Source organism: Antechinus flavipes, chromosome 3 (genome assembly GCF_016432865.1).
Source record: "Antechinus flavipes isolate AdamAnt ecotype Samford, QLD, Australia chromosome 3, AdamAnt_v2, whole genome shotgun sequence".
Lineage (NCBI taxonomy): Eukaryota > Metazoa > Chordata > Mammalia > Dasyuromorphia > Dasyuridae > Antechinus > Antechinus flavipes.
Window position 1 is genome coordinate 250669658 of NC_067400.1, and position 26261 is coordinate 250695918.

A 26261-nucleotide genomic window follows, 5' to 3' on the forward strand; every position below is an offset into this window, starting at 1 on the left:
CCTCCCCTCCCGCCATTCCCCCTCCCGCGAGTGTAGCACACTGAGGTCTCCACCGTGCACCCTGAGGCCGGCGGGAAGCAGCAGGTATCGGCCATCACGTGCTGCTCCTGCTGCTCTTGCTGCTCCTGCTGTTCCTGCAAATACCGCAGCTGCAGCCGCAGCCGCCGCCACTGCCGCCGCCACTACCGCCGCTGTCGCCGCTGCCGCTGCCGCCGCCGCCTCCAGCCGAGCTCCGTTCTCCAGCTCGAGCGGAAGTGGGCGGGGAAAAGTATCTTGGAAGGGAACTGGGGAGGGGGAGGGGAAGAGTGGCGGGAGGAGAGGTACACGCCGCCGAGAAACAGGAAGCGGCTGGGAGGTCTGAGCCATCCCAGGGTGCCCCGCGCGGCGTGGACTCGGCCGCTGCCGCCATCCCGCTGGCTAAGAGAGTGATAGAGAGCAGAGGAGGAGGAGAAGGCCCGTGCCTTAGGTGGCCTGTCTGCCCGCCCGCCTGCCGACTTCCTGACCCCGAGTGTAGGTGTATGTGCGTGCCTGTGAGTGAATGAGTGAGTGATTGTATGTATGTGTGCGCGGGGGGCCGTGTCAACGAGACGCCGAGCGCAGCCGCCACCGCCGCCGCCACCAAACGGACATGTTGGAGCCCAGCGCCGCCACCGCCTCCTCCTTTTTTCCTTCCTCTGAACGGGACTGAACTGTGGACCTGGCCGTCACCGCCTCCGCCTCCTCGAGCCCCGAGTCTCCCGCCTCCTCCGCCCGGATCTTCACGTCTTCGCTAGTCTCCTCTCTCTCCCGACCCGGCTCGACCTCTCCGCCCCGCTCCCCGCCGGCTCTCCCTGCAACGCGAGGTCTATGAAACCGGCAGGGCCCGGAGCAGCCGCCGCAGCGCGAACATGGACGCCGTCAACGCCTTCAACCAGGAGGTGAGCGGGGCCCAGGGGCCCTGGGGCCGGGGGGAGGAGGCAGCTTCGACTGCTGGGATCTTCCCCTCCGGCTTGCCCAGAAGGGGAGGGGAAGGAGGACAGGGGAGGAGGTGCCTAGCTGCCATTCAGCGGACTAAAAAGGGCCGCCCCCAGCACCTTTCCTTTCCCGCTCCTCCCGACTTAGACGCTTCGGCGCTGCTGGGGGGTCGCTTCATACCAGTTTCGCGGAGGGAGAGTGGCGGGGTCGGCAGCCGAGCGAAGTCACTGCCTTCCTCCTTTCTTTCCCCCAGCTTAACCCCCTCGTCCCCTCCCCCACCGCGCCTCCCGGGGCGTCGACCTCTCTCCGCGGAGACTTGGCCCCTTCCCCTCCCCCTCCCCGTGTTCCTGTTAACTTCTCTCCCTGCTACCCAAGTGTGGCAGAGTTCTCTCTGCTCTCGCTGAGTGACCAGCTTCGCTGTGCCCCGGGCGGGGAGGGGGACGGACGACAAGACGGGGCTATACACGTGTGTGTATGTGTGTGTATGTGTGTGCGTGTGCGTGCCTGCGCGAGAGAGTGGCGGGTCGGTGGGCCTGGCTGCAGTGGGGACCCTGGCCCTAGAGAGCCGGCGAAGGGAGCTCATCGGGGACGACCCATCATCCCGGGGATTCAGACTCTTGCGCTAGGCGGAGCATAAAATAAGTGGAAAGTGTTCTTGAAGCACTAATTGCGAATCTCACCCATTTCCTCCTGGGTCTTAAAACCTGAGGTTACGATGAGAAACTGAAGAGTGACCGCGGAGGGAGGGCAGGCCGGCCACCTTGTTCCTCTATGCTTTAGTTATTAGACTTCGGGTTTTTCTGACTGGGCACTTTTACTGGTGGGAAAGCCTGTTTAAAAAAAAAATCCTCCCTAGTTATACTTTAATTCACTAACTCATCACGAATTACTTTAGTTTGCAGGATAATTTAAAATTCTAATTCTGCCAAATGCAAGTTACAAATTTTAAGACCTTTGTGATGGTGAAAGTTGAACTCCCTTCATCTCCCAAACTTGCTCAGTGGGTTAATCATCTTATATAAAAAATCATGTATTCAGCCTCCCCCTGTTCGTTAAATGTACAAAATGAAAATTTTGTATTCATACAAAAAATTGCATAAACGTTGCTGTTCTGAGTTTTACTGCCTGCATGGTGTAGTCAGTTACACTTTAATAAGATTATGGGGTAGCAAATAATGTCTTAAGAGTGACTTTGGCCCAGTTAAGCAATGACTTAAGAATGACAAAGTAGGAAAGGACACTTTTGGAAGTGTTCAGGAAAACCTCTCTGTGGTTGTTTCTAGTAAGATAGGTTTCAAAGCAACAAGGCACCAAGGTTGATGCTCATTATTTCTGAATTGAAGAGTGAAGTGTGTATCAAATGCTTTGCAAACTTTAAATCCCCGTATAAAGGTCAGTTATATTCCTTCCTAGATTACAGTGTTATTTTTTTGTTGCCAAACTTTCCCCCCATTCATAGAAATTAAAAGGAATTAATTTTTTAATTTAACTAACTTAAACTAAGAACTGAACTCCGGATAATGGCACTCAATACTTTGTGAATTTCATTTATGACTTTCCTTTATAATAATTTTTTTTTCATCATGGCCTCTGGCATTCTGGTAAAAGTTTATGGTTTTTTCAAAAGGTTTTAAATATACAAAAGGAAATACATAACGATTACAAAGGAAAGTAGTTACATTGAAATTTAGTTATCAAAATACTTTTAAAAAACTGGTTCATGGACTACCCCTAAATTAAGATTTATAACTTTGACCTTCAAGCTCTTTTTTTCATTCAATAATTATTTATTATCTCCTGTGTGCAAGGCAATGTGCTGGGAGTGGGAGTATTGTTTACAAAAGTAAATAAATAAATACCTCTAGTTTATAAGAAGTTTTTAATTTATGATTGTGTGGTAAATTATATAACAACTTTTGTTTGGATAAATTACTTGTTATGAACTTGCCCATTTCACCACTCTTATAAATTCATCTCCATTGACAAAAAGGTTACTGTTAAATATTATCATGATTGGTCATCAAAATGGTTAAAGATGTTGTTGTAGAATGTACATTTTGACTAATTTTCGCTATAAAGGTTCTTTTTTCCTAGATGTTTGTTAATAATATGTTCTGAATTTTCCCCAGGAACAGAAGTCAAAACTTATTTTTTGAAAATTGGAACATTTACCTGTCTCCAGTCTTGGGCTACCACTCCTATTTTTCAGTGTCTTTTAAGTTCTAACAGTGACTTAATATATATCTGAATAAAGTGGAATATAGTTCTTTTGGACCTGATGATTTGGAACTCTTCCAGAGTAGTTTGCTGTCTGCTTACTTTGGGTTTTTTCCCCTAGTAACTGTTTTGTTCTGTCTTTTTCATTTCAAGGTTCATTCTCTTTTGGCAGAGAAAAGAGAAACCGAATGTGAGTTGAGTAGCTTTGTCTTTCTCCATCATCCACTTTAACCCCCAACACAAATACTTCTACTGTGTTTTATCACTTCTTTGATCTTTTCCCAATAGGTCTTTTTAAAAAACGTTTCATTCAGCCCATTCTGAGTGTTAGACCTCTAATTTTCTTATTACACTGGATTTTTCTGTATTCTTTACAAAACTATTCAAATCGCTGGCATCCTTTAAAAAGACAAACAAACAAACAACTCCATCACTTGATTTTACTGTCCTTAAGCTGTCCCTTTCATAGACAAACTGCCATCTACACAAATTGTCCCCATGTTCTAACTTAATTCTTCTCAACCCCTTGCAGTCTGCCTTCTAACCTCCTCATTCATTTGAACCTGTTCCTTTAAAGTTGCTAGTGATCTCTAATTGCCACATATAATTTTTTTTTCTCTTAACTTTCCTTTTTGATCTGTCTGTAACTTTTGACACTATTAACCATTTTTCTTCCTTTTGTATTTCCTCTAGTTGAGTTTTCAGGACATTTGGCTGTTCATTTCTTCTCTATTTTCTTTGCCAAGATTATCATTCTTGTCCCAAGGTTCTGTCCTGGCTTCTTTTCTCTCTACATTTTGATGACTTGATTATCTCTCTGATTACTCCAAATATAGATACATGATAATGTCATATATGTCCCTAATGTTTTCAATTTGGAGTTCTTTTTCTTTCTCAAAGAATAAATTTCTATTTGGGGTCCTTTTTCTTTCTCAAAGAATCATAGATCTAGAGTTATAAAACTAGGTCAAGAGAGATAACTAGAGCTATCTAGAGCTAAAAGGGGCTTCAGAGGCCACCTAGCCCAATGGCCCAGGGCAGTTAAATGTCTTTCTCAAGATCACACAGGTATTAAATATTAGACATAGAATTAGAGTCCAAATTCTCTTGACTCCAGAATTGTTGCTTATATACAGTCATACTTTTAAAGGTCAGAATTCTCATTTGTCTTTTTTTTTTTTTTTTCCTTAAATGTTTCCTGGTAACCTGGAAGTGGTGAGGCATTTTTTAGACTCCCTTTAACTTTCCGAGACTAATACTGGAAAGTTAACAACTGCTTGGCTGTGGTAGAAAAACAATCACATTGATCAGGTTGGCTTTATATCAGTCACTGTCAGAGGACAGAGGAAAGCATGAGATATTATAAAGGTAGAATCAATAGCATTTGGCTATTTGGCTATTGGGTATGGGAGAGTATTGGAATATGACTTGGTTGGTAGCTTGATGATATCCTTGGCTTTAATAAGGAAATTAGAAAGAGGGGAGAGTTTGAGAGGAGAGATGAATTCAGTTTGGGCATTTTGAGATTTAGATGCCTATCAGACATGGAGTTTGAGATTTCCATTAGGGAATAAGAGATTGGGAGGCAGGATAGAAAGGATAGGCATAAACAAATAAATCTGATAATCATCTGGATAAAGATGATAGCTGAATTCATGCAAAGTGATGTGATCCTCAAATGAAATAGTATAGGAGAAGAAAAGACTAAAGACAGGATCTTGGGACTGAATCTGACCTATCTACTGCTAATCCACTGAATTTCTTTTTTGATTTCCCCAACACATTCAGTCTGGCATTCTTAGGTCATTGTTGGAAATAGTAAAGGGAGCTTAAATGCTTTTTTCTATTCTTTCACTTTAGTCTGTTATTAACTGTATATTAAAATGAAATTCAATAGGACTTTTTTTGTTTTTTAAATAAACAATACCCTTTAAAAGGGTGATAAAATTCCAAACAGTACAGATACAGAATCAATTGAGAGCCTGCAAAATAAATCCCTGTGGGAAATGACCAGATTAGAATTGAATTATAGATGGGAATATCATGTTTTACAATAAAACATGGTATTTGCATATGCATCTGTTTTGTATCTTATTTTATGACAAATTTTAACTTTTGATTATGTCTTGGAGGAGTCAGACTTTTTAAATGTGGGAATAGGTTCCCAGTTTTATATTAGTGGGAAAAATAATTTTTCAAAAACCTGCTTCACCCAAAACTTTTGTTATAAACTTTATCATAAACTCAGCTCTTCTGTAAAGTGAAGCACATTTGTACAATTAAAACGATTCCAAAATCTTTCTGCGCTAGTAAAGAAGATGGAGGAGGAGGGAATAAGCATTTAAGTGCCTACCATATATTGTGCTAAATGCTTTACAAATATTATCTCATTTGATCTTCACATTTGCTCTAGGTGGTAGGTGCTATTATTTTCCCCATTTTATAGAAAGCTGAGGCAGATAGATTAAGGGATTTAGTCAGGGTCATGTGGCCAGTAAGTTTCTGAGGTAGAATTTGAACTGAGGTCTTAAAGACTTCCACACCAGCTCTCTAAACATCATGCCATCCAGCTGACTCCAGTAAAGTACTGTTGTTTAAGCTTTGTACAAATAGTAGGGAGTTGTATAATCCAAATGTCCACTAAATTTGACTTTAAAGTATATTTTATATATACTAACTTGATTATAATTACCTTAATATGGAGAGTTTGTCCGAGCCAACTATAGTGGATAGGGTGCTGATTAGAGTCATATCAGGGTTCGGCTGCCACTTAATTTGTTTTTCCTCATTTGTAAAATGAGCTAGAGAAGGAAATGGAATTTGAATACCTTTGTCAAGAGAACCCAAAAGGGGTCATGAAGATTTAGAAATACTAAGATAGTAGCTCCCAATAAAATAGGGCCATTACCCCAATTGATATACATGGTTAAAGTATATAAACAGTCAGTTTTCTTTTTTTAATTAATAAAAGTATACTTTCCTTCTTATCTCCTCACTTCCCTATTAAAAAAAGGAAAAAAGAAAAACCTTTGTATTAAAAATGCTTTTTTTTAAACAAAAGAAATGTCTACATCAGCCATATCCAAAAAATTGTCTTAAACTACCCCAAGTCCATCATTCTATGTCAGGAGGTGTAGGTTATACTTCATTATGATTAGTGATTGTGTTGATTAAAGTTCTTTTTAAAGTTTTCTGTATTTACAGTGTTATCATTGTTTAAAGTATTCTGTTTCTACTCACTTGGCTCAGTATCATTTCATACAAGTGTATGGTTGTAATATAGTGTAGGGGTTTCTCTGAAACCACCTCCTTTCTCACTTCTTTATAAGCATAGTAGTATTCCATCACATTCATATACTAGAACTTGTTCAGGTATTCTCCAGTTGACTTCTTTATAAGCATAGTAGTATTCTATCACATTCATATACTAGAACTTGTTCAGGTATTCTCCAGTTGATCTTTTGGTTTGTGATTCTGTCACCATAAAAGATCTCTTATAAATATTTTTGTATGTATTTGTGCTTTTTTTTCTCTTTGATCTCTTTAGGATATAGAAGTGGTTATAGTATCACTGGGTTAAAAAGATTAATAGCTTTTTGTGCATAGTTTCAGATTGCTTTATAGAATGGATGGACCAATAGTTCACAGATCCAACAGTGCTTTAAATGTTCCCACCCCTCATCCAGAATTTGTTATTTTTCTTTCTTTGGTAAGTTGATGTTGATGAGGTAGAACCTGAGAGAGTTAACTTGAATTTGCATTTTTCTAATTATTGGGGATTTAGAACATTTTTTCAGTGAAGTCCTTCCAACTTGATAGAACTTGTCAGATAAAGGTATTGAGTGGAAGATATTTTTACTATTTCACAATTAAAAGAAGTAGAAACAATGAGATTCCATTGTACTTTAAAAAAATGATTATAAACAAAAAAATAATCAGAACATAATCCTTGATTGCCTTAATGGCAGTGGAGTTATAGGAACAACAGCCTCTCTAAATAGCCTTTGTGAAATCTAACTTCAGTGGTTTAGTAATTGCCCTAGGTAACAAGTGCATCAATTCCTTTTACCCTACTTATTTGATTAATCTTAAAATGTTCAGTTGTTTTTAGTCATGTTTGACACCTTGTGATCCCACTTGTGGGTTTTTTTTAATAATATTTTTCCCCAATTATATGTAAAGATAAATTTTAGCATTCATTTTAAAAATTAATTGGGTTTTTTAGATTATACATGTACATTCTTTTTTTACATATTTCTATATGAGTCATATTGGGATGGTGATCATAATGTAAAGGAAAACCACAGGAGAGAAAAAGCTGAAAATAGTATTTATGATCCACATTCAGTCTCCTTAGTTCTTTCTCTTGATTCTTACAGCATTTTCCATCTAAAGTTTAGTGGAATTGCTTTGGATCGCTGAATTGTTGAGAAAAGCTAAGTCTATCATAGTTGTTAGGTGTTTTGGGGTTTTTTTTGGCTGAGGCAATTGGGAGTATGTGACTTGCCCAGGGTCACACAGCCAGGAGGTGTTAAATGAGGGCAGATTTGAATTTTGTCCTCCTGACTTTAGGGCTGGTGTTCTATCCACTGCACCACCTAGCTTCCCTGTTAGCATTCATTTTTACAAAATTTTGAGTTTGAAATTTTTCTCCCTTCTCTCTTTCTTAAGTAGTACTCAGTTTGATATAAGTTGTATATGTGTCACATGTAAAAACATTATTTCTATATTAGTCACAGTTGTGAAAGAAGAAATTGACCAAAAGGGGGAAAAATACAGGGAGAAAGTGATACGTTTTGATATGCATTTGGGGTTTTCTTGACAGAGATAACTTGCCATTCCTTCTCCAGCTCATTTTACAGATAAGGAAATTGAGGCAAACAGGATTAAATGACTTGCCAAGATCACACAACTATTAAGTGTTTGAGGTCATATTTGAACTCAAATCTTTCTGTCTCCAGACTGAGCACTCCTATCTACCACACAACTTAGCTGCCCCTATTTCAAAATACATATACTAAATTCTAAGTCTTGTAAAGTTTGCATTCGCTGTATTATCATATAAATTGGTTTCCTGGTTCTGCTCAATTCATTCTTCATCAGTTATAAGTCTTGAATTCTCTGAAACTGTCCCCTTTATTCCTTATAGCATAGTTGTATTCTGTTATATTCATTCATTTACCATAATTTGTTATCATTCCCCACTTGAAGAGTACCCTACTTATGTCCAGTACTTTGCTGCTACAAGAAAAACTTAGAAATATTTTTAGTAGACAGGGATTTTTTTCTTAAAAATTTTTCCCACCTCAGTGCATTGATGTGCCTACTTTCCTATCTCTTTTTATTTTCTTTTGTTTTCTTTTTTTCAGTCAACTTGACAATGTTGTGGTTATGAGAATATTAATGATTTGGATTTTTTTTTAATGGCTTATATTTCTTTCCTTGAAAAGTCTGTTCATAAGCTTTGGCCTGATAAATAGTTCTTATTCTTTTACATTTGAATTAGTTCCTTTTATATCCTAGACATGAAACTACTAATTAGAGAAATTTGTTGAAAATATTTTCCCCTCAGTTGTTTGTTTCTCTTCTAATTTTGTCTGTATTGATTTGGTTTGGTTTATGTAAAAACTTTATTTTTATTTAACCAGACTTTTCTATTTTATTTAATGTCATTCTCTTTATCTCTTGCTTGGTCATGAAGTCTTAATACATCTATAGTTCTGAAAGGTAATTTCTCCTTGGCCTTTATGTTTAATTTACCCATCCATTTGAACTTGTCTTAGTTTATAATATGAGATGTTGTTCTATATCTAGTTTTTTTCAGACTGCTTTCCACTTTTCATCTTTTTCACAATTATGAAATTGTGAATTTTATCTGCAATCTTTGGGTTGATCAAACATGGCTACTGTGCTTGTTTGCTTCTGTTGTGTGTCTGTTTCACTGATCAAACTTCATTTCATAACAATGTCTTTTTTTTTCTTTTTTTTTTTAGATTATATATGTACATTCATTTTTTACATATTTCCATATGAATCATGTTGGGAGAGAATAAGAACAAAAGGGAAAAGCCATGAAAAACAAAATAGAAAGGGAAAAAAAGGTGAAATAGTATGTATACTTCGATCTGCATTCAGTCTCCATAGTTCTCTCTTGGTGGATGGCATTTTCTTTTTTTTTTATAGCTTTTTATTGATAAAACATATGCATAGGTAATTTTTCAACATTGACCCTTGCAAAAATTTCTGTTCCAACTTTTCCCCTCTTTCCCTCCATTCCCTCCCCTAGATGGCAGGTAGTCCCATACATGTTAAATATGTTAAAGTATATATTAAATACAGTATATGTGTACATATTTATACAGTTATCTTGCTACAGATGAAAGATCGGATTTAGAAAGAAGGTAAAAATAACCTGGGAAGAAAAACAAAAATGCAAGCAAACAATAACTGAAAGAGTGTAAATGCTATGTTGTGGTCCACACTCATTTCGCAGTGTTCTTTCACTGGATGTAGATGGTTCTGTTTATTACTGATCAATTGGGACTGATTTGGATCCTCTCATTGTTGAAGAGGGCCACATCCATCAGAATTGATCCTCATATAGTATTGTTGTTGAAGTGTATAATGATCTCCTGGTTTTGCTCATTTCACTCAGCATCAGTTCATGTAAGTCTCTCCAAGCCTCTCTATATTCATCCTGCTGGTCATTTCTTACAGAACAATAATATTCCATAACATTCATATACCACAATTTACTCAGCCATTCTCCAACTGATGGACATCCACTCAGTTTCCAGTTTCTAGCCACTACAAAGAAGGCTGCCACAAATATTTTTGCACATACAGGTCCCTTTCTCTTCTTTAATATCTTTTTGGGATATATACCTAGTAGTAACACTACTGGATGAAAGGGTGTGCACAGTTTGACAACTTTCTGAGTATAGTTTCAACTTGGTGGATGGCATTTTCTATCCAAAATTTATTGAAATTGCTTTGGATCACTGTTGCTAAGAAGAGCCAAGTCTGTCATAGTTGATTACCTCACAATTTTGCGTTGCTATGTACCATATTTTCCTGGTTCTGCTTCACTCAGCATCAGTATGTAGAAATCTTTCCAGGCTTTTCTAAAATTACCGTGTTCATCATTTCTTACAGTAGAATAATATTCCATTACATTCATGTTAACATAACATTTATCCAGCCATTCCTAAAATGATGAGCATCTACTCATTTTTCAATTTTCCAGTTTGCCACCACAAAAAGAGCTGTTTACAAACATTTTTGCATAGGAACTCTTTTCCCTCTTCTATGATTTCTTTGGGATATAGACCTAGTAATGGCACTGCTGGATCGAAAGGGGACAGTACCATTTTTTAAAAATTGCTTTGTAGTGTAGTTTAAGATAAAGGACTTGAGAAAAGCCCCCTTCCCACCTTCTGTTGCTGCAGGTATATTTTGTTATTTTTTTCTAGCTTATATTGTAAAGTAATCCTTTAGTAGTTTGGTATGGCAGCAAATAAATTAATTTTACCAGCACTGTCATTTTTAATATAGTGATTTGGCCTATCCAGAGAAAATTAATGTATTTTTAGTATTTAGAGCTGTTTTTTATTCTTGCAAATAATACTTTGTGGATGAATTTCATATAGTCCGTCTGTGTCTTGTCAAGTAGACTGTGGAGTATTTTGTTTATTGTCATTACTTTAAGTGGAACTCCTTTTTTTGCTGTGTTTCGTTAGCAATAGAAACGCTAATTATTTTGTGTAAGTTCATTTTACATCTTCATTTTTGAAGAAGTTATAGTTTCAGCTAAGTTTTCAGTTGGTTTTCTAGGGTTCTGTTAAGTAAAGCATGATAACATCCTTAATGAGTGATAATTTTATTTTCTTTTTGTTCTCATTTTCACAATCTTATTTTTCGGTTTCAAAGACAGTACCACATGTCATTCCATCAGCTGTTAACCAAGTTGATGTAGAGCCAATTTAATAATATTTAATTATAGTTCAAATAAATGTGAATCCACTTAACTTTATCATAGTTTTGCACTATCTTTCTCTCTTAACCACATGGATATTATGAGATTTGATCAACTTGCTGAAAAGATTGTCAAAGCTTATAATTATTCAAAACTGTTCAATTCAAAAGCAACCTTCACCCAACTGAAAGAGATCTCTCCAAAGTTATATAATGGATATGGATCCATTTGTATGGACCATATGAGGAAATGCCCTAAGAAAGTTGGAACTATATCTCAAACTTCTTCTCTAAGATAAAATAGAATACTTGTGTTATTTGGCAGGACTATAATATTAGCTGTTTATTCATAGTTCATGCTTAAAATAATATCCTTTTCTTAACTATTTAGAGATCATGATTTCTCATATATTAAGTAATTTTTAGGTTATCTTTTTATCCCTCTAATGTAGGGATATTGATTCACAAAATAGGCAATTGCAAAATTTAAAAAATAATTTCATTAATTGAAACAATTATTAAGCATTAAATTTTATATTATAAATTGCCTTTCTGAACTTTATTATATTCTAATTTTAAGAGATTTTTAAAAATATGCAAAATTAATTTTTAATAAGATTCGTATATTAGACCTTTATTAAAAAAAATTGCTGCACACTTCTTCCTTGTTGATTATTAAATTTCTGGTTTTACTGACAATTAGTTTATGCAAAAACCTTAAAATTTTTGTCATCAAAATTATATTTTCTGTGGTCCTCTCTTATCCTTTGGATTCCATGATTCTGAAAAATATAATTCTTAACTTTTCTTGTTTATTCATATTTAAATCAAGAATCTATGTACTTTTTTTAATCTAAGTTTTTCTTTATTTCTTTAAGAAACATTTTTTCCTCTAAGTAGCATTTTATTTTTTTAAATTACATATAAAGATGGTTTTCAGCATTCATTTCTGTAAGAATTTTGAATTCTAAATTTTTTCTCCCTCTCTGGCTTACCTCCCACTTTCCCAAGACAGCAAGCAATCTGTCTGTCTGTATTTTATTGTGGTATATGGGATGGGATAGTGGTTCAAATCTAATATCTGGCAAACCACTTTCCAATTTTCTCAACAATTTTCATCAAATAATAATTATTCCTGTAGTTGGAGTTTTTGAATATACTAAACTCCCTGAGAACAACCCCTTAAAACAAATAGTAATTTTTAAAGGAAACAAAAGTTAGCACAATTGAGCAATATATTGGAACAATTCTGAAAGTCTGAAAACGTGCAACATATTGTGGATTCCCATTTCCACATAGGGGAATTTGGGGGTGTCTTTTTATACCTTTTCATTTAATTTCTATTTGATCTTTATGATTTTATTGTGTGTGTGTGTGTGTGTGTGTTTGCTTTTATTTTTAGTTTGGTGAGTTTTTTTGTGGGTTTTTTAAAACAGTTTTTGTGTAGTTATTATCTACATTGTATTTAAAATATTTTACATTGTACTTCATTCTGCATCAGTTCATAAGGATTTTTCCATAGTTCTCTGTATTCATCACTTAATTATTTTAGCACCGCCATATATTGTTTAGCCATTCCCCATTTGATGGGCATCTACTTTGTTTCTAATTTTTAGCTGTTGCAAAAAGTGCTGCTATAAATATTTTGGGGTACATGGGGAAATTTTCTTCCAATTGATGGCTTCCTAGGGATATAATCCCAATAGTAGCACTCATACTAAAAGGGATGTGGGCATTTTAGTCATTTGATGTGCATAAGTCCAAATTGCTTTCCAAAATGGTTGTGCCATTTCACATTTCCAGCAACAAAGTATTATTAGTGTGTTTTTTCACCTGTAACCATTCCAAGATTGACTGTGGTCATTTTTGGTCATTTTTGCCAATGTGGGGATAACTCACATTCTCAGGCTTGTTTTGATTTGTGTTTCCCTTATTTACGATTTGGACCAGTTTTTCATTTGGTAATGAATGCTTTGCAATTCTTTTGAGAATTCTTTTGTTTATATTCCTTGGCCATTTATGTATTGGGAAATGTAATTCATTTTATGTGCATCAATTATTTATATATCTTAATTAGAAAATTTTGATGGCAAAGTTTTCTTTTTTCCAATTTGATCACATCCTTTATTAATATTTTCTCTGCAGAAACTTTTCATTTGCAGCACCTGATTAGTTTTTAACACAAATGTAAGTTTTCACATTTACTTTGATGTTATCTCTGGGTGTACTTCTAGTGGTAGAGATCACAATTCTCTTATGCTTTGTTAGTCTTCAGATTCATATCCATGTTTAAGAATGGAAAAAATATTGTTCAAGGAAGGAATAAATACTTCATAGAAGTACTAATGACATTCATTCTGTTGAGGGGTCAGATTTTAGGAGGTATTTTTGTTAACATTTTGGGAGAAACATTAAATCATCTAGTTTATCCACTATTATCTCTCACTACATTACAGACTTTTGCCTCCTTTGCCATTCATCATTTTCCTGGGGGGGAAAAATCTTTTAAATTTTTTATGGAGTTCTGTAGTTTTATCTCATAGGCAGTTACTTTGTTCTTTCTTCACTTGAGAAATTCTGGTGAGTAGGGGAAGAAATTTGTTTTTTTGGTTTGGTGGTTTTTTGTTTGTTTTTGCTTTGCTACTTTCTTATATGGAAAGGGCATTTGTAGAGAGGAATGATCTAAACTTCTGCCAGACTTCTAGTACCAAATGCAATGATTGAATTAAGTTATCATTGATAATAAGCTACAGTATATTTGTACCCATCAGACATTTTTCTTCATTGCCCTTTCAACAATTTTGAGTCTTTTAAGTCCTGCATATTCATTTGCAGGAATAAGATATCCCAGAAAATACTAGTGTTGAAAAGGTGGGGTATTTTTGTATCTAGGAATAGTTTAGATACATTTAAAGTGCTGTACAACTTACACAAGAATTCTACCCTCTTCTTTCTTTATTCAGTTTTGGTCCTGGCTCATTGCCTAGGTGAAGAGGAGTGACAGACTTTTATTCTTTCTTGGAGAAAAATTTCTAAAATCATGCTGATTTCTTCAGTGTCTTATGGAAAGGAACAATACTATAAAAATAGCTAGGATTTATGTAAGGCTTTGAAGTTTCCATCCCTTATTTCATTTGCTTTTTACAGTAACTCTGTGAGATATGGTACTGTTATTTGTACTTTAGAAATAAGGAAATCAAAGACCAGAGGAGTTGTGACTTATCCTGGGTCACATTAAGTATCAGAGACAAAATTCCTTCCAAGTGTTGAAGAAGCAGCAAGAGCCAAGGCTTGGTAATAATACCTGTATGTCTGTCTTTCTTTTTTCCCTGTATCTCTTGAGTTCATGTCATTTGAGTCAATACTGGAAAAACAGGGAACTGTAATTTTTAGAGTTGGGAAGGGACTTTAGGGTTAGATTTAATTCAGTTCTTTTCTTTTAGATGAGAACATTGAAGTTTTAAGTTATAACTTATAGAACCTTCACAACTAAGTAGGCGCATTCTTTTCTTTAATTTTTTTTTTATATGCATGGGTAATTTTACAGCATTGACAATTGCAAAACCTTTTGTTCCAACTTTTCCCCTCCTTTCCTCCATCCCCTTCCCCAGATGGCAGATTGACCAATACATGTTAAATATCTTAAAAGTATAAATTAAATACAATATAAGTATACATGACCAGTTATTTTGCTGTACAAAAAGAATCGGACTTTGAAATAGTGTACAATTAGCCTGTGAAGGAAATTAAAAATGCAGATGGACAAAAATATAGGAATTGGGAATTTTATGTAGTGGTTCATAGTCATCTCCCAGAGTTCTTTCCCTGGGTGTAGCTGGTTTAATTCATTACTGCTAGGAGCATTATTTTCAGGGATAAATAATGCCAGAATGATCACTTGGCACTTTCTGAAGAAAGAAATTTTTCACAAAGAAACTCATGCTCTGAATTTTTACTATTTAATTATTTTTCTTTATTAATTTCATAAAATTTATGTTCATAAAGTTCTGTGACCATTTGACCTTTTTCTATTTTAGTTTAGATTCCTCAAGGGCATAAACTCTCTTAATTGCTTTTTTGGGAATACTTGATATTTTTTTATTAACCTATATTTAAATATTAAATTCATTATTGAAATTATCATCCCTTTCAGATTTTAAAAAGAATTCTTTGTTCAGAAGTTCTGTAATTACAAGGTAAAATATTTTAAATACAATGTAGATAATAACTACACAAAAACTGTTTAAAAAAACAATCCACAAAAAAACACCAAACTAAAAATAAAAACAAACATATACACACAAATAGATTTAATAAAATCATAAAAATTAAATGAAAAGGTATAAAAAGACACGCCCAATTTCCCCTATGTGGAAATGGGAATCCATAATATGTTGCACGTTTTCAGACTTTCAGAATTGTTCGATATATTGCTCAATTGTGCTAACTTTTGTTTTCTTTAAAAATTACTATTTGTTTTAAGGGGTTGTTCTCAGGGAGGAGGGTAAAGGATACTTGAGATAACTATGATGATGTAAGATATAGAAACTACAAATAAAAACTTAAAAAATAATCAGGTGCACATAAATTCATACTGGAAATACATGGTTCTAAGAAGATCTGAGAAACAAAAAGACAGACGCTTATGGACATTGTTTAGTATATCCAAAAACTCCAACTACAGGAATAATTATTATTTGATGAAAATTGTTGAGAAAATTGGAAAGTGGTTTGCCAGATATTAGGTTTGAACCACTATCCCATCCCATATACCACAATAAAATACAGAGAGATAGATTGCTTACTGTCTTGGGAAGGTGGGAGATAAGCCAGAGAGGGAGAAAAAATTTTACTTTAATTGAAATTTCTTTAATTGAAACAGCTATTAAGCATTAAATTTTATATTCTAAATTGCCTTTCTGAACTTTATCATATTCTAATTTTAAGAGATTTTTTAAAATAGGCAAAATTAATTTTTAATAGGATTAGATATAATTCTTTTTTTTAAATTTAATTTTATTTTATAATAACTTTTTATTGACAGAACCCATGCCAGGGTAATTTTTTTACATTATCCCTTGCACTCGCTTCTGTTCCGATTTTTCCCCTCCCTCTCTCCACCCCCTCCCCTATATATGTTAAATATGTTGCAGTATATCCTAGATACAATATATATTTGCAGAACCAAACAATTCTCTTGTTGCACAGGGAAACTTGGATTCAGAAGGTAAAAATAACCTGGGAAGAAAAACAAAAATGCAAATAGTTTACATTCATTTCCTAGTGTTCTTTCTTTGGATGTAGCTGCTTCTGTCCATCATTTATCAATTGAAACTGAGTTAGATCTCTTTGTCAAAGAAATCAACTTCCATCAGAATGCATCCTCATACAGTATCGTTGTTATAATGATCTCCTGGTTCTGCTCATTTCACTTAGCATCAGTTCATGTAAGTCTCTCCAAGCCTCTCTGTATTCATCCTGCTCGTCATTTCTTACAGAACAATAATATTCCATAACATTCATATACCACAATTTACCCAGCCATTCTCCAATTGATGGGCATCCATTCAATTTCTAGTTTCTAGCCACTACAAACAGGGCTGCCACAAACATTTTGGCACATACAGGTCCCTTTCCCTCCTTTAAGATCTCTTTGGGATATAAGCCCAGTAGTAGCACTGCTGGATGAAAGGGTATGCACAATTTGATACCTTTTTGGGCATAATTCCAGATTGCTCTCCAGAATGGTTGGATTCGTTCACAACTCCACCAACAATGCATGAAAGATATAATTCTTAACTCTTCTTGTTTATTCATGTTTAAATCAAGAATCTATGTATTTTTTTAATTTAAATTTTTCTTTATTTCTTTAAGAAACATTTTTCCCCCCAAGTAGCATTTTATTTTTTAATTACATGTAAAGATGGCTTTCAACATTCATTTCTGTAAGAGTTTTGAATTCTTTCTACTTTTTTCTTACCTATAAGCTCCTGACCCTCATTTCCCTTTTTTTGAAAAATATGCCCTTAGTATAACAAGGTGCTATTATGGACAGTTTGTCCAATAAAAACTTTTTAAAGATGCTACTCGGATTAAAGCAATTACAGAAAATTATAACTGGTACTCCAGTGGTATTTCCAATCTGAGAGAGACTATATATTTGAGAGGTTTATTACTAGGTTGGCTGGGTTTTTTTTTTTTTTTTTTTTTTTGGTTATTGTTGGTTTTTGGTCATTAACTCTTAAAGATCTTTTTACTGAATCATAAAAGAGTTGTATAATGTGTACTTGCAGAGGGAGTATTATTAAAGAGCTTTGAAATACTCAAATAGGAATGGAATTAGCTTCTGTGGGAACCTAAGAATAATTTATAACATTGTTTCCATTAAGGAAGTGCATTTGGAGTTATCAGCAAATGACTTAAAAGACTTTCCAAACAGTTCACTTGAAAGTTGGAAAGACTTGTATGTAAATGTATCAAAACTATGTTATTTAGTTTTCATATTCAAGATTGGAGATTAAAAATGAAGTATCAAATTACAAATTGAGAATACTCTCAAGTAAGAAAGTAAACATTAGACTTAAATGATCTTGTGCTTTTTCACTATTTGTGATGGTCATAAGGAAAACTTTCAGTTCAACTATCACTATGCTGATATGTGATTGCTTCTATCCATAACCAGATTTCCTATGACATAACATTAATTTTTTAAAAGAAAATATCTTTGTTAAATTATAGTACGAATAACAGTGTAAGGAATTTCAATCCTAATTAAGATCCTTAGAGGTTTTTAGTTGATGTATATATAGGATGATCTCTTGTTATGTATGATGTTAATGCTTGTTTAATTTATGATATTTAATAAAGAGATAAAAATTAATTCAGAATGTTTGATCGCTCACTCATAAAATCTGTTGACTTCTAGATTCCCCCCCTCCCCTACCTTTGAGTAATAAGACAATTGATTTACAGACACACAAATTAATGGGGTCTAAAGACTAAAAACTTAGAAAGCATTGACATATGCCCTAGAGATTATCTGTTCTATTACAGATTAAAAGTTGAGCTTGTCATTTAATCTATTTCAACTCTGAGCACAGATACCTGGGGTTTTCATTCTTTTGTTTTTTTGTTGTTATATCTACCTTTTTAAAAAATGTATTTATTTTATTCAGACAAGATAGGTGCTTTCACCTACCATTACCTCACTACTACCCTAATTGAGAATACAAGAAAAATAAAACCCAATTTTTAAAAAAAAATTGGCCATATCAAGGAGAAAAAATTGTTTCATTCTGATTCCCACCATTTCTTTCTAGAAATTTCTCTGGGTTCCTAACTTGTCATTATGATAAAAAGTTCAGTATACCATCATTTTTATGTAATTGTTCATGTATTCTCCAATTTATGGACACTTCAGATTTCTATTCTTTCCCACTTTATAAACATATAAATGTTTTAGTACATCTGTAGAGTTTTGTTTTGTTTAGGATTAATCCCTTCTTTATACTATTTAACTTTTAATTTTTTCTTCTTCCCCTTCTGTTTCCCTATTGAGCAAATGTATTTTTGTATCCAACTCTACATGTCAGTCCTACTCCCTGCTTTTTGTATAGATATTTATTTTTGCACTTTGTATATGAAATAATTTTCTCTAATCTTCCTTTTCCTTCAACCCCTGCCAACTCCATTATATTTCTCTTCCTCTGTCTTTTCATTCTTAAGATATCAAAAGACAACAAAAACCTTCTTAAAAGTTGTCTAATTAGACTCTTGTGGCCCATGATGAAGGAACTCAGAGGAGATACATTTTATCATCTCTCCTTATTTGAATATAAACAATTTGTTATTGTTGTACCTTAGATTGTACCTTTTTATGTTTCTCTTAATTCCTGTGTTTGAACTTTAAAAGTTTCTCTGCAACTGTAGTCTTTTCAGGATTAATACTTAGAAGTCTTGTCTTTCATTAAAGGTCCATTTCCTCCCTTGTAGCATTATAATATTGTTTCATTTGGTCAGTAATTATTGGCTATGAGCCTATATATATCCTTTGTCTTTTGGATTATTATATTCCAATGTTACTGTTCCTTTATATTGATGGTTACTAAATTGTGATCCTGATTGTAGCTCTTTGGTACTTGAATTCTTTCTTTCTGATTCCTTACTATTGCATTTACTTGGAAGCTCCAAATTTTAGTTTTGATGTTCTGTAAAGTTTTCAATTTGAAGTTAATTTCAGGAGGTGACTGGATTTTCTTCTGTTTTCCCACATTTCCACATTGCCCTCTTCTGAAAGATTTGAGGAATTTTTTTGCAGCGTTCGGTCTAGGTTTTTTTGGGGGGGAGGAGGTGATTATGATATTCAGATAGTGATTCTTTAATTTTTTTCTGTTTGATCTATTTTTCAAGTCTTTTTTTTTTTTTTTGCTTTGAAATAATTTTCTTTTTTGTCTTTTGTTTTTAATATTTCTTGTTGCTTCATGAAGTCATTGATTCCTATTTGGTCCATTCTAATTTTCAGGGAGTGTGTTGTTTGGAAAATGTTTTATACCTCTACTGCAGAGCTGTTAATTACCTTTGCAATTATTTCTTTCCTAATTCGAACTTTTTTTTTTCCTCTTCCCTCTCCCCCCAACTTTCTAATCCCATTCATAGAAACAGAAAAAAACAAACCTTTATTCATCTTTCCCAGTTATTCTCACTAGGTTTTTACCCAAGTTGTGTTTTTTCTTTGAGACATTGCTCATAGATATTTTGGACTTAACTCTTTTCTGCATTTGTGTCTTGAGCAGTCCTTCCATACTAAGTTATTCTTTTTTATTTCTGTCCTTCCAGTTTACTTCCTGACTTTAGACTTGTCAGACTAATACAGGGAAGATCTAAGCTAGTCTTGTTGCTTTCTTGTATTTTGAGTGGTTTGTTATTCCATGACTATAGGTTTTTAGTGTTCCCAAAAATCTGGGAACAAATCTGATTCCTGCTTCTCTGTTTTGAGATTTGAAGATTTGTGTATTTGAGTCTTAGCAAGAATAGACTACTGCTCAACTCTGTCCCAGCTGGAAAGCTATTTTTTCAAAGTGGAATAATTGTGACTACTATTTGGTCTGGAATTTCTGCCCTTGTTATTCCTCAGCAGGCTTAAACTAGATTTTGAAAATGAGATCTTGCTGTTTGGGGAGCTAACATACACTACTGCTGTTGTTGGCTTCTTAACATTCTCCTTTTTTAACTTATACCCAGGAACTTCCTACTTGGAAACACTATTCTGGAATGAAAAAGGACCTGTGCACCAGAATGACCAAGCTGCTAGTTTGTACCTATCCCCATTGCAGTGATCTAATCAAGACCATGTGAAGCCAGACTCCATTGCCAATGTCCTTGGACTTCCTTGTCTATCTTCCTGTGCTGAATGGGACTGGACAAGTGACTGACTGAATGTGGCTTTTTTCCCTTGATTTTCTTATTAGGATTCAATCCAATGGATTTTCTAAATTTCTTTAAAGTAGTTTGAATAGGAGAGCTCATTGCCCTGCTTCCCAATATTCCCTTTTCCTCCCTTGGCTTTTCTTGGGAAATCAGTTAAACTGTAGTAGATATAAAATGATTCAGAAATTAGATTATTTAGTTTGTAAATTATATTAATGATTCATGCAGTGTAGTTATTTCTGTAAAGTTGCATATGATTTTTGTGTTTTCATTTGTGATTAAATTCATTTACTGATTAATAAATACTTAAATATTCTAGGAAAGTTCACTATTGGTTTAGTGAATCTTTTTTTTTTTTTTTTTTGCAAGAATTTATTAAGCATATGTTATATGCCTAATAGTAATTTTTTTTAAGTGAAGGATCATCTACTTCATCTAAATTGAGAAAAACTACAATCTGGTTTTGTTGGCATTGTTGGAATATCCTTCCTATTCTTATCTATGGTAGAATGTTGATCTAAAATTACAGGCTTATGGAATCACAGAATTTAAGAGACTTTAGTCAATATCCATTGCAATCCATACCTAAAGATGAATCTCTAGTGTAACACATCCAAAAAGTGGTCATCTAGACAAAATGAAGATTATTACCTTATGAATAATTAATTAATCAATGAGTAATTAAATCATTGTTAGGATTCTAACCTATCCAAAAAAAAAATATATTGGATCCTGACTCCTGGTATTTTTTTTGGTTTACTATCCCTTCCAACTTTGAGTCTTCCCCAAATTTGATGAGCATGATATTTTTGCTTTTATTTGTATGATTGATAAAGATGTTTTATTGGACTAAACAAATAGGCATTATACTGATGATTTCCTGCCAAGTGGACATTGAACCATTAATTACTATTGTTGAGTCCATTTATCCATCTCATTTAGCACCACCCCCATTTTACAAATGACTTAAGTGAGGATTCTGTAGACTTTTTTTGGGGGGGTATTCCTTAATAATTTTTTTTTAATGACTCATCCTTGAATTTTTTCAGGTACTGAAATCAAGCTCAGTGGTCTATAGTTTGAAGATTGTCTTTTCCCCTGAGGCATTTGGGGTTAAGTGACTTGCCCAGGGTCTCACAGCCAGGAAGTGTTAAGTTTCTTAGGCCAGATTTGAACTTAGGTCCTCCTGACTTTGGGATTGGTGCTCCATCCACTGCACCACTTAGCTGCCCAATTGTCCTTTTTCTTTAAAAAACAAAAACAAAAAAACCTAGATATTCTTTGGTCAATCATTTTCAGTTTTTCAGTTATCACTAATATCGATTTGCTGCCAATTCTTCAGTTCCTGACAGTTGGCTAATTTGGGCTAGTACCTTAAATTCAACAAGGTTGGCTAGATATTCTTTTACAAATCTTAAGGATATAAGCTCCCCTTTAGCCATTTTTGTTGACTGTATCCAATGCAGAGGTAGTTTTCCTTAGTAGAAAAAACAGACTAAATGAGAACTAAACTTCTATTATTGTCATTGAAGTCACACTTAGAAATAATCCTTCCCCCTTTATACTAAATCAGAACCCTCCTTTTTGTTGCCCTTTTTCCTCAATAGTTTCAACTTATCCTCAGCATTAGCACTTTTTTTAGTATCATATCATGCTCTTTATATAGCTTTTTATTGATGGCTCTTTTATCTTTATTTTTTCATTTAAGTTGAATTTGGTTGGCAAGTTCTCTATCAATCAAGTATGCCGTGCTAGATTCAGGAGAAAAAAATCCAGATGTTTAATCCTGTCTTACTTTTTGTGACCCCACATGAGGGTTTTAGGTTTTTTATTTTGGGGTTTGGGGCTTTTTTGGTTGGGCAAGGGAGAGTGCAGAGATATTTGGGTAGTTTTCCTTTTCCTTCTCCAGTTCATTTAACAGATGAAGAACTAAGGTAGAAAGGGATATGTGACTTGTCCAAGGTCACTCAGTGTCTGAAGCTTGATTTGATTTCATCAAGGTAAATCTTTCTGATTCCAAGCCCATTGCTCCATCCACATGTGACCTACAGCAGAGTACAAGTTCAAAGAGTAAAACAATGAGTTCCTACTCATAAGGAACTGGAGTTTTAATAGGAAACACAACACATACATATACAGTTAACATATACAAATATATACAAAGTTAAAGGTTGGAAAGTGCACTTAGAGTGAGTGAAATTAGGAAAGGCATGACTTTCAGGCTAAAAATCCAATCTTAATAGAGGACTCACTGAGCCGGAGGCTAAGAAGAGTGTACATTCTAGGTGTGGGGAATAGTTAGGAAAAAAAACAAGGAGGTGAGAGATGGAATGTTATATATGAAGAATAGAGGCGCCATTTGGCCAGTTTATAGAGTTCAGGAGGTTAAATAATATCTAATAAGGTCAGAAAGATACTTTGGGGCTAGGTTGTGTAGGGCTTCATAAGACAAACAGGAGTTTGTTTTATTTATATTTATCATATTTATTTATTGTAGGAAACCACTAGAGTTTAGTGAGTAAGGCAGTGATTTGGTTACATTTTCACTTTGACAACATTTTGGAAAATGGATATAAAGTGGTGAGGCAGAGAAAAATTAGCCTTTTGCAGTTGCTAAAAAAAAAAGCATGGTATTGAGAGGTAGAGGTAGAAAGGGCATGATTTGGAAAATGATGGGATATATGGAGTAGGGAGAGCGAAGAGTGGAAGTTAAAATGTTCAAGTTTCAAATGTGGGAGGTTGGAAAAATGGTGATACCATCAATAGAAATATTAAAGTTTGAGGATAGGGTAGTAGAGCTTTATTAAAAAAGATAATGAGTTTTGCATGCATTTAGTTTCATGTCTCCAAAGTATCTTATGTAAAACAGCCAATAGGCACTTGGTAGCATGAGACTGAAGTTTAGGGGAAAAACTGGGATTGACTATATGGAACTTGGAAGTCATCTTCATAGAAGTGATAATTAAGCCCATGGATACTGATGAGTTTACTGAGAGAGATTAGAAGGAGAGAAAAAGAGAGCCTATGACAATTCTGAACATTTAGGCAACAAGAAAAAAACTGAAAAAAAAAGTTTAAGGAGGAAGGATGATATTTGAAAAGAAATTGTCACATTTTTTTCAATTGTGGTGACTTTATCTATTAGAAGCCAAAGGATTGAACAAAGGGCCAAGGAGTGAGGAATATAAGTGAAGACAGCAAATAGACTAATTTTTAAAAGAATTTGGCTGGAAAAAATAGAAGACTTAAGGAAATAGTTAAGTATAGTGAAAGTATTTTAAGGATGGGGAAACCTTAGGCATGTTTAAAGTGAGTAGAAGATGAATGAGTAGATATGTAGAGGTTGAAGAGATTTGAAGTGATTGTGAATGTAATTTTTTAGACAGCTAGATGGCACAGTGCATAGAGTGCTGGGCCTAGAAGACTCATCTTCCTGCATTTAAATCTGGTTGCAAACATCTACTAGCTATAAGGCCCTGGGCAAGTTCTTCAACCATGTTTGCCTCAGTTACCTCATCTGTAAACTGAACTAGAGAAAGAAATGGCAAACTACTGCATTATTTTTGCCAAGAAAACCCTAAATGAGATCACAAAGAGTGAGAGATGACTAACAACTGAACAACAGAAGAGGGAACTCATATGATGAATAGTATTTATTTTCTCATTTGGAGAAAGAGACTAGGTCCTTAGCAGAAGAGAAATAGAAGATAACTGAAAAAGGAAAACGTTTGAGAAAGGGATGGGCAGAGTTGGAATGCTACATGTGATGGGGTGGTGTTGAGATTATAGAACAGGAGAAGAGGCTGAGGAGTTTTCTGCTAAGTATCCAGTGATTAATAAGTACAAGATTGAGGGAGGAGAGCAAAAGCTATGGTGAGTAAAGACAGAGTAGTAAGTAGGTGGCAAACAATCTCTTTAGATGACTCCTATTTCTTCCTTATTGAATTTTTTTCCTTTGTGTCTTCAGAATTTTATTCTTGGAAGTTTATAGATTTGTAGCCTGTGAGATCTAACCTATCTTGCTTCTGAACTTTTAAAAATCTGCTTTCTTAAAATTTAAAGTACATGACAAATTACTCCTAGCTTTCTTCCGTATTGCAGATTCTAGAATAGAATGGTATCCCCCACCCTCTTTCCCTCCATCTCCTCTCCCCACAGAGTTCCATCTTTTTCATCCCAGCAGCCAGCTCTTGTTAGCAAGAAGGAGATATAGGATTGTATTTTCTCTTGTATCTTTTTATCTTTTGAACGATGAAAACATTCTCACAGCAATCTTTAAAATGTCTATTAAAGTACTTATTGTATAATTGTCATTGTTAGGTGAGGATACAAAGTCAAAAATGAAACATTTCCTGCCTTCAAGGAGTTTATGTTCTTTTGGGAGAGGGGGAAGCAAATATGTCACACACATTGAACATAAATATATGAGACAGTTTTTGTTAAAAATGATCTCATATAGAAGGTGATACTTAACTGAAATAAGCTGTCCAAAGAGGCAGAAGTGAAAGAGTTCTATAGATATGGGAGATAGGTTAGGCAAAAACAGAGTTGTAGTGTTTTTTTTTTGTGAGAGAAAGAGCAATGAAAGCTAGTTTGGTTTTACCATAGAGATCCTAAGTGGGCAGAATAAGTAAGGAATACATGCCTACTAAGTGGGCATATAATAATAAAGTTAAAAAGATAGGTTGGACTTGGATTGTGTATAATCTTACTAGCCCAACAGATCTTTTTATATTTGACCTAAAGGTAATAGGGAGTTGCTGGAGTACATTAAGTGGGGAAATGACTTCTGCTTTAGAAAAATCATTGTGGTAACTGGATAGAGAGAAGGAGAATTAGAAAGTGAAGAGACTTGAGGTCAACCGGGAAGCTATTTAAAAAATCCTGGCCAGAAGTGATCTTTGTTGGTATGTTTGCTTTGTGAATGCTATGTATTAGATGGATGTGAGAGATGTTTGTGGAGTTGGAAATGATCAAACTTAGCTACTAAGTGAATGTTTGGGGTTAGGGAAAATGAGGAATGAATGAATAAACAAAGCATTTGTTAAGCTCTTATTATGTCCAAAGTATTTGGAATACAAATACAAAAGTTAGACTATGACTGCTTTCAAGGAGTTCACATTCTACAACAATGTGGATAGTTTCTTCTGCTAGTCAGATGGTATATAAGGACTTATGGTTCTTGGGACTCAGCAGCAAAGCAAATATCAATAAGTCTTTCTTAATGTCATTTTCACTCATGAAAATTATTTTAGTTTGTGATGCTGAACTATTTGATAATTCTAGGGACTTCTGTGGCAACACTTTTTTTTCTCTGCATCTTTTTTTTTATTTTTTATTTCATAGCTTTATTCCATATTTATAATACAATAAATTGTTTTGGAAGGCAGAAATTTCTCCTACAATCACAAAATATTCACTTAAAAGTTCCTCTTCAGGAAAAAATGATCCTCTACCTCTATATATCATCCTTCAGCTTTATCTTGACCTTAATTTTTTTTTTTAAATACTGGGAGCAATCTGATGAATTAATCATCTGGATATCCAAGCCATGCCCCTCACCTCTTTATTAAAACACTTTTCTCTGCATCTTTGATAGCTATTGTTGCAGCACTGGCAAAGATCATCTGCGAAGTTGCACATCCATAGAAATTTCAGGTTAAGGGCACTGGATTGGAAGTATTTGAAAA

The 26261-nt window shown here is 34.8% G+C and overlaps 1 protein-coding gene across 5 annotated transcripts in view; it reads left to right on the top strand.

The window, feature by feature from the left end:
- The first annotated feature begins 665 nt into the window (after positions 1-665).
- Positions 666-26261, top strand: part of SCAF4 (SR-related CTD associated factor 4) — a 96538-nt gene continuing 70942 nt past the window's right edge. For all 5 annotated transcript variants that reach the window (XM_051984879.1, XM_051984882.1, XM_051984881.1 and 2 more), the window contains exon 1: positions 666-917. In XM_051984879.1, coding sequence (XP_051840839.1) covers positions 888-917 — 30 coding nt within the window. In that variant the 5' untranslated portion in view covers positions 666-887. The remainder of the gene's footprint in view (positions 918-26261) is intronic.